The 9,661-nt window shown below is 36.4% G+C and overlaps 1 protein-coding gene across 2 annotated transcripts in view; it reads right to left on the bottom strand.

The window, feature by feature from the left end:
• Nucleotides 1–9,661, bottom strand: part of AMPH (amphiphysin) — a 125,390-nt gene that overhangs the window by 46,089 nt on the left and 69,640 nt on the right. For both annotated transcript variants that reach the window (XM_035317495.1, XM_035317496.1), the window contains exons 4-9: nt 7,347–7,441; nt 4,994–5,089; nt 3,501–3,608; nt 3,026–3,111; nt 1,232–1,307; nt 238–320 (exon numbers count right to left, since the gene is read on the bottom strand). In XM_035317495.1, coding sequence (XP_035173386.1) covers nt 238–320; nt 1,232–1,307; nt 3,026–3,111; nt 3,501–3,608; nt 4,994–5,089; nt 7,347–7,441 — 544 coding nt within the window. The remainder of the gene's footprint in view (nt 1–237; nt 321–1,231; nt 1,308–3,025; nt 3,112–3,500; nt 3,609–4,993; nt 5,090–7,346; nt 7,442–9,661) is intronic.

Genomic DNA, 9,661 nt, shown 5'->3' with positions numbered 1-9,661 from the left:
TTTATTTTATTTTATTTTATTTTATTTTATTTTATTTTATTTTATTTCCAAAGGAAAAGTAAGTAGGTAATGAAGGAAGTTTTGCACCTCTACTCATGTTGAGAAGAACTGCTGTCCTCCTGAATGAACAAACCTGGTGACTGGGTTGGGCAGTGATCACTATATATGGTGTAGGTGATTACTACTTGCCCTGAAACTAACTGCAACGCAGTTCATTGAAGTAAGAAATAAAGTCACCTTGGTGCCCCTTGAATGGTGAAGGCCTTGTCTGCATGCTGATCTCCCAGCTTTGTCATCACTTCATAGAGTTTGTGGCATAGCTGAGAAAACAAAACAATTGTCTGAGTTTACATGAAATGTTACAGTGATGATTAAAAACACAAGTGATAAATCATGTTTGGTAACTGCTCTGATTTCTTAAATATTGTAAATAGTTCTTTCCAAAGATAAGCAGTGCCACGTGTATAGAAAGTCTAAGTGGAAACCTTTCAGAATCAAATAGAAACATTGTCAAAGATAACAGCAGTTCAAAAAAAAAATATGGTTTTCATAGAACAACTTTATAAATATGACTTACTGCTGTCTGCTCTCTGATGGAGGGTGTCACCTGAAGTTTGAAGCAACATCCGCAGCAAAGAATATTCATGTTTCCCCTCAAAAAACTGATCCCAACTCAAGTGGGACTTTGGTCAAGCAAGTTTTCTGTGTAATTTTGGTTTCTATAAGTTAATAAACCTATTAACTGTAGATAATACAATTCCACTTAGGTGTTTAGTACATTTAAAAGGTCCTTACTGAAATTACTGTATTTACCTAATAGTGACAGATCTAATATTGCATTGCTGACAATGCATGTAATGGTCTCGAGGGTGTGGCTGACATATTTTCTTTTGTTTAAAGTAATGTGGTGCTTAGCAATTGGAGATAGAAAAATACTGAAGGAAAAGCATGTTCAGAAGAATATAGAATATTAAAATAAAAAGTGAAATTAATGCTACAACTGATAATGCATCATAATCCAGGGTTGTATGGACTACCTTTTTCTTAAGGAGAGTATAAAAATGGCAAATAGAAACCAATATGAGAATTATAGTACAAATCTGGACCTAAGACAAATTCTCATCCGTGCTGCTGCTGGATTTTTACTATTGTGTTACAAGACATTTGTTTGCTGTTATGTAAACAAATACATCATGTATTCCATTATACATGGGATATTAATTTTACTCACTAAAGCTATCTCCTTGTGAAACTTGGCTTCAAGGCTGGATACATTTTTGAAGGTGTTCACGTAGAAGCCAACTCGCCTATGGAAGATGGCACAGGGAAAGGAGAAAGACAATAAAGGATAGGGGTAGGAGGGCCACAAAGGAAAATGAATTATTTTTTTTCCAGACCACAAGCAACATTCTTGACTACTATTCTCAGCAAAGCAAATAATTGGAGTGAATATCAGAACTTCAAACTTATTTGCTCATGACTATTTCTGTTCTTGTTAAGAACCATCACATTTTACTCTGAACAGAAACAACATACATTCACAAAGCACAGAGCTGAGAGTACTCAGCCTGAGTATTTATCCTTCCCTAATGAAACAATCCTGAAATTCATACATATGAAAGAAAATCATTTCTAATATAGAACAAACATCTTTGCACATGCCTTCAAAAATCTGCTTGCTTGGGGTGAGTGATTATGTGCCTTTCACACACAAGAGCTAACAACAGCAAGAGGTGTTCAACAGCAAGAGGTGTTTTCTTAGTTTTTGAATTATTCTTTTTCCCTGTTTAAAACTCTCATATGTAATTTCTCTTAACTTTCATTAACCCAAATCATCGTTGACATAAGAATAAGCTTGCAAAATGTCAACTCTATGGATCATTTTCCTTCTGAAGAACTGTAATAACTAAAAATAGCACTCTGAAAGCATTTGCTTCCTAAAACATAGAAAGCAAAAACATAGTCAATTTATGACTACTGCTCAAATTAAATTTTATCTTTCACTGAGACAGGCAACATGCATATTGAAATAAAAGGGTCCTTACTCTAGATCATTAACGTGCAGTTTTAGTAAACCCATAAAACAAGAATCTTGGAATGCTAAGAAGCTCTTCAACTGAAATAGACGAAAACTCTCTATTGATCTCAAATTTAACAGGAACTAGTTCAGAAGGCAGAGGAGACAAAGGATACTTCAGTGACTCACAAGGCACTTTCAGTCCAGACTGTCATTTGTTAAAGAACGTAGCACACTAATGAGATGCTTATTTCTCTGCTGCTTTTGTTCTCCTGCTCATTTTCTGTATAAACATCATCCATGGTTATACATCCTAGATAAATGATCTATTCCATCAAATGTTTTTAAAGTACAAACACAGTCAGTGTAAAACTATGAAATGTGTATTCTGACGCAATCATAATTACATACTATTTTTTACTTTCTTATATTGCTTTGTTGTTATTTTACAGGAACTTGAAAACAACAATTACACATTTGTAAAGTTCTTTGCTTCTAAAACTTTTAGAGAAAAATGACCTATAAATAGACCCATTACAAATCTTCTAGAACAGTATGTGGCTGCTCTATACAGTTACTCTTGACAGTGGAAATATTTGATCCTTTTTATCAATAGTGTTTTTGTTTGTTTGTTTGTTTGTTTTCTCGAAAGGATCAGGTATCCACCATCAAAGTTTCTGAGAAAGGTGATGGAAGCAGTGGGCTCTAGTCAGAATCTGCCATTCTGTGCTCTGCCATAGCTCTTTATCCGTAAAGTGGAGACATTCTTGCACCTTTTAATGAAGATATGATAAAGTGTCTTAAGTGCCAAGATACGCTGAAAGAAATAAGCATAAATATATTTATAGTAAGTATAATTTTGTATTATTATCAGGCATTTTCCCTTTCACTGTTTCAAAAAGATAATGGACAAGATTTCAAGGACTTTCTATCAGCTCATTAAAATCTCGTGGTTCCCCTTCATTAGTCTCCCTTTAGGCCTTTTAGACAATATCTGTCTAGGCTTACCGTGACCACAGAGATGGCAACTCTTCTTGCAAATCAGTGTTAAACTCTTCAAACACTTTCTGTGCTTTCTGAAACTCTTCTTCTGCCTAAAACAAAAACAGGATGACTTCTCCTATCACTTTAAGACATAGCAAAACCTGGCAAAGCTGTGTTTGTGTTTGGTTTTGTTTTTGTGTCTGTATTTAAATTTTTAACAAAGTACGTAACTTAATCCCAAACAACAAAGGCCAACACAGGACTTGCTGTGCCCTAAATCTCATTAAGAGAGAAAATTAGATCTCAGTTGGGACTCAGTCCTAAAATTGGCTAAGCATACCCTCACCACCCACCAAAATACTTAATATGCATATATCCTTAAGGATATCTATCACTAGTTCTCCTTCTGAAAGTGGAAAGAGAAGAGAAACTTTGCTCTAGGTCTCTGCACAGAAATGGAGATTCCAGTCATCTGTCAGCATCCTCCTAAGTGTGCTACCTTGGTAATCCTTCCTTCGTCTTTTCTTTTTGAGCTCTGCAGGGCTTCTAGATGGTGTCTTGCACTGTCATAGTCCACTAGCTTTCTGCTTCGTTTTGCAATCCGAGTCTGCATAGAGGTAAAAATGAAAGTCAGCACAATTGACGTCTCTTTCTCTCTCTCTCTTTTTTTTTTTTTTTTTTTAAATTACCTATGTAGTTCTTCAAGTTTTTTACATTTCATTCTCCCTCATCTGCCATTCATACTGACTTACTACAACAGCATAAAGGAACATGGGCATGGAAAAAGAGACATACTAATCATCTTTTTTTTTTTTTTTTTAAGTGCCAAGATACGCTGAAAGAAATAAGCATAAATATATATATTTTTTAAAAAAATCTATTTACAGATTGCTTGTAAGGCTTTTTTTTGTGGATGTAATGAGATATCAATGTTATGCAAGACTTGTCTCATTTTCCAGAAAAAGTGGACCTGCCAAACTCATGGTAACACTGTGTTTTTACCTTACACATGGCGTGCAAATTTAAGGAATAATTAACACATTTTTTTTAGAGTAGAAAAAATGCTTAAAACATACTTCTCAGTATGGCTACTCTGACACATAACTTAGATATACTATATCAGGAACAATGAACATAAAATAGGCATTCTAATTTAACTGCAAAAGTCCTTAGATATATATTTATTTTACAAAGCTCTACATTATATGTGAATTCCACATGCAGAGCAGACGTAAGCACAGTTTGACTTTATATCAAGTTTGAGACTGAGTATCAGTAATGTTGGGAATTTTTTAATATTAGTTCCTGATGTAAACATCAAAGGAGATGGTTGTATGATACGCATTCAATTCTAAATCATCACAAAGAATTTCCAGCTATGTTTGTATAGCCACATCCAAATATTAAAGTATCTACCTCTCACTTTTAACCATTCTTTATCCCCATGCATTTCATTTAGCAACCACCTCCTTGAACTGTACACCAAGAGAGACCTAGGAGAGGCTAGAATCCATGTAACAGTCTCTCCTCATATCTACTACAAAGTCTTGCTATCACTAATTAAAAGACAGGAACCATGGTTTAGTTAAGAGAAAGACATTTAGATAACCACAGGTGCATCTGGTCAATAACAAAAGGCCTGCTATTAATCTTGAATTTATCTGGCAATTTAACACCTGTAGAGTTAATCCATCCTTTTTGAAGTCAATGAGAATTTTCTCATATCAAATTAAATTGGAGCAGGAAAAAGCATTGCAAAAGTTTTATGTATAAAGGCTGATTTACATCCAAGTACTACAGCATGAAAATTATTTTGGAAAATTAGTGCAGCCTGATGTCAAGGATTAGCTTACAGAACTACAGAAGAGAAAGACAACCCCCCAACCTTTTTACTTTTTTGTGTGTGTGAAATTTCATTTTATGTTTATATTATAACTCAACATTAATTGGTGATTTTTACAAATTGTCCTTTATAGGGAAACATTACTGTACTTTGATATCAGGAAATTGTCCTAGATATGTATCCAAGGTCAACAACGACCCATCCACCAGTTTTTGATGGAAGTCTTCCCAAAGTTCATCACATTTCTGTAAAGGCAGATGGAAAGAGAAAAATGTACTTAGTTTAATACCACATCAAACCTAGGGGAAATACAAAAGTTAAAGATTAATCTTTCTGAAGTTTTAAAATCTTCTTTATGGCAATAAATCAGAATGCAGTTATAAACTAAATTAAAAAGAACACCTTGATGTTGCAAGCTTTAATTTACAACAAAAGAAGATTCAGTTTAATAATTAGTTTTTTCATTCTTTCAGCTAGTAAATGCTGTGTGAATATGATAATATCATGGATTCAAGGTCTTCCTAAGGGTTTCAGATTCCTGAGGGTGACCAATGCAGAATCTGAAGCAGCTCTAGCATAGAGTATGCTCACTGATGTTGAACCTTCCTTAAAGAGACGTACAACTAACAATTAAAAAATAAATAAAATAAAGGGAAAAAAGTGGCTTTTCCAGCTATCACAAGGATTTGTAAGCTTAGTTTTATTTAGTCATTTTTCAAGTAAAACCTGTGGAGGTCCTCCCTGAGAAAGGTCCATCCTTCTCCCCACAATTTTTGTGCGATTAAGATGCATGTGATGAAGTGGCTGGCTTACAGACCAAACCACCTCACACTGCTAGAGATCTAGGATTCCAGATCTGAAACTTGCCAACATAAATAGGCAAATTAATTCCAGAAGCTACAGTGGTCTTCCCTAGTCCTCTTTGTAGCTTATGGGCAGCACTCTATGTAGCTTTCACGTTTTTAAGAACATGTTAATGTAGCTGATGTTACAAGGAACAAGGTGCCATTCCTTGCCAAAAGCAAAACCCTGCTGCATAGTGACATAGTGCTTGAGGTCCTGGGTTTTCAGCTGAGCAAAGAATTAGCACGTTAAACTTCCTGTTCCCCCTTCTCTTCGCACATTTCAAAACGTCTGAATTTCCTTAGATGGGAGGGTGGCTAAAGGGGCTGTTAAATCCAGAAAGCTACTGTTTACTTTACCACAAGCTACTATAGGACTTATTGTAAATGCTGTGTGATGTCAGCATGCATTTAATTAATTTTCTACCCTAGCAGAGTCCCTAATGGATTATTACAATCTATTAATCATGTTTATAAAATACCTCATTTATTAAGATAACATTTAATCACAGTGGTCACCAGAGCAGCAGAGCATTAGATCACAGCAAGCAACTGCCAGTCCCATGCATTTGATGTACATGTTGGACAATTTTAGATCATGGAGGTTTTCTAAAAGCTAATGGGACCAAAACCAACACTGAAGACAACATCTTTGAGACATCATCTTTCCTGCCACACAGAAGTAGGTTATTTTGATGTACCCTTTTTGGAAGGATAATTTATATCTTGGACAGCACAAACAAACCATTCTTTTGAGTTGCAGGTTGATGGATGCATAAATCTACACTTGTGTCATATTGGGACAAAAATAGGAGCAGCGATTTTGTAATATTGCCCACATGAGTCTCTTAATAAGAACACACACCTAACACTTATTTCTATACCTAATAGAGATTAAGGGTCAAATCTTGGTCCTTGTACACACAATTACATATTCTGAGTGTAAAATTTAATGGCCTGTAAATACAAGGTGAGGTGCTACAGCAAAATACAGCTGCAGGCTTTCCAGCCATTTAACCTAAAAGGATATAAATGGTATGGTATCTTAACTTACACTGTCTGGAAGTTGAGTGCTTTTAAAATCAAAAACATGTCATGCCTTCAGCAGCAGGGAAGGGTAGAGGAAGGCAACCATAGGGAAGAAAGCAATCATTAGGCTGAATTGGGAAGACTGTCTTCCAATTTCTTGTTAATGATACTATCCAGAAGGCCCTGCACATTGAATCCCAGGTAGTTAAAAGCTGCACTGATGACAGTTTACACCTTCTTGTCACCACCAGCAATTTTGCTGACAAAATTCCCCAGAACTGAGGATGTTTACTTAGGGAATTCAGAGCACCTCAAGTCAGGCTCCCTCTGCACCTTCTAGAAAAGCCTATATTTCTCTAATCTCTGAAGGAACCTAGTAAAGGCTGAAGTGAACAGCACCCTGCAACTTATTTTCTTGCCAGAGAGACAAGTGCCCCATCAGGTACTTTGTTTAGTGCTACAGGCTTAGTAGTTATTAAACAGCACACAAGAATAAACAGATTTAATAATTTTCAATATTCAATTGATTTGAGAATGCTGACTGCATCAGATGTACACTTTTCCTCAAAAGCTCAGATTAATCCATTTGCAACCAAAATACTACCTTTTTTCTTCTTTCCATGCATCTTACCTCTCCAATCATCTTCACATCTTCTCGTCCATACCAATCTGGCTCATAGACTTCATGGAGAGACTCTGTAAGCTTCTTTGAGGCATCTTGCATACCTGTAATTAGAAAAAGGAACATATAACTGCAAACTACAAGAGACAGTTAATAAGTATCTTTATTTCAGCCCACGTGTACCCCACTTCCCTCTGCCATATTTAGAATATAATCTTCAAGAGCTGAAACAAAAGCTTTATATTCAGCCAGCTCCCCCAGTGGGGGAGCTCCCCCGCTCCCAGCTCTCCAGAGTGGGGTGGTTAAAATGGCAGAGATTCTGGGAATTGCTGTCTATAAAATGGACTTTGGAGAAAAGTTAGAAGGGTTCCGCTCTGAACAAAAGTGCTCCCCAGAATGGGAGAGGTTGTACAAAGGCAGAATGTATCTCAGGACTTCTTTGTTTCCTTGTTTTCAAAGTTTTTTAAGTTTCAAGAGCTTTCCTATGTAAAGTGAGACTGATTAAGAAAAGTTTGTTATTCTTGTGCCCATAATAATGATGTAATAAAGCAAAGGACTGGCAAGAGCTGAGGCAGTGTCTGCAAACTGAGGGAAAAGTGATGTCTGAACCCGGGGAACGTGTTGTAATGGATCTGGCTTTATGAAGAACAATTATTCTGTATGCCAACCCAGTACATTTAGCTGTATGTGGATTCCACTGCTTATTTACACTTGCAGTGGGGTGGTGTCCACAGAGAAGTGCACTGAGCAAACAGCATCAGTCACCTTTGGAACTCTTGCCACTGCAGATGAAACAACAGGGACTATTTAACATTATGACTCTGTAATACAAAGAAGATCTGGATTAAATGTAAAGTAGCTTCCATTATATTCTGAGGAAGAGCCTAAATCTGTCTGCAGTGAATAAATTGCTGCCCTCCGTGATGGCACTGGGGTTTGCCTTTCTGTCTGAGTAGCACAGAAATACATTAAATGTTGAATATGGTTCGAAAACAGGTAAAAAAAACCTGATCTCACATAAGATGGTAAGTTCAAAATCAGTAATTTTTAAATGTCGAATGTATTTCAACTTCTTTGCAAAATCTGAACTCTTAACTGCTAAAAATATTTTTTGACCTACATTAACTTAAAACAAACAAAACAATCCTCATTTTTTCTCCAGCCAAAGTCTGCCTGCTGCAGCACATCTGCGCTGTCTTGAAAATATCTCTAGTGTGATTTTCAGATTTAACTGGCTGGATTTAGGAATAACATCAAGCTTTCACCCTTTAATCAAAAGGTGCTGTGCCAAAACAGAGTATTTGATTTCTTCAGGGATTGTCTTGGGGGTGCTTCTAAATGACAGAGCTCAGCTCGAAGAATTTGTATAGCACAAAGACTTAAGATGCATTTCTTCCTTCTCTCCTTTGTGGTTAATGGTTAGGATAATGTATCTGGCTAAGAAAGAGTTACTTAGTAGAGGTTGTGTTTGTTTTTTGTCTTCAATATGACAGATTATAGTAAAATATAGATGATCTTTATATATTTTTCCAGGTAGGACTCACTTAAAATCTTTAATGCCACTGCATATGAATAAACGCAGGAGGTGAGGCAAAACCAGCAGTGTCACCATGCTTAAGAAGGCTATATCCTGTCCAGTCAGGGTGAGAACCCCTGCTCACGTTTGATCCTTTCTGATACTTGAACTCCTGCCCTCGAGGACACTGCGCACTAAAATGGCAACCTTAGTTCTCTCGGCAGCATGCAAACACGGCTTCTCTCTAATCTCTCCTGCATTCAGCTCAGCCACAGACTAGTCTCTGGTAAAGCACCTTTACCTACACAGATATTTTTTGTTCTTGTTAAATACTACAGAATTCAGACCTGTACCTGCTTAAGAGAGTAAGTAAAAGACCCTTAATATCCCATGCTCAAGGCATACCTATTCATGCCAACTTTTACACATTTTTCAGCCCTGAGAATCTGGTAACCTTTCATACAAGCACAATCCCTGCAAAAAGCATCAGTCAAATCCAGCTGTGGTGTGAGGCAAGGTGCATGATATCATTTGGCTATTATGGTCAGAAGGCTTCAGTAGGAAATTCCCATGGGACAAGACCACCCAGGCTACTCTTTTCCTGCTGTATCTATACCATATTTACTGCAATACCTCAAATGAATGCATAAATAAATACTAATCTGGTGGCTTCACGATCTTTTTCATGACCACAGCATAAACTTACAATGTCCACTGATTTCTTTCTTTCTTTCTTTCTTTCTTTCTTTCTTTCTTTCTTCCTTTCTTTCTTTCTTTCTTTCTTTCTTTCTTTCTTTCTTTCTTTCTT

Source organism: Oxyura jamaicensis, chromosome 2 (assembly GCF_011077185.1).
Source record: "Oxyura jamaicensis isolate SHBP4307 breed ruddy duck chromosome 2, BPBGC_Ojam_1.0, whole genome shotgun sequence".
NCBI lineage: Eukaryota > Metazoa > Chordata > Aves > Anseriformes > Anatidae > Oxyura > Oxyura jamaicensis.
This window is presented reverse-complemented; position numbering and strand designations above follow the sequence as displayed.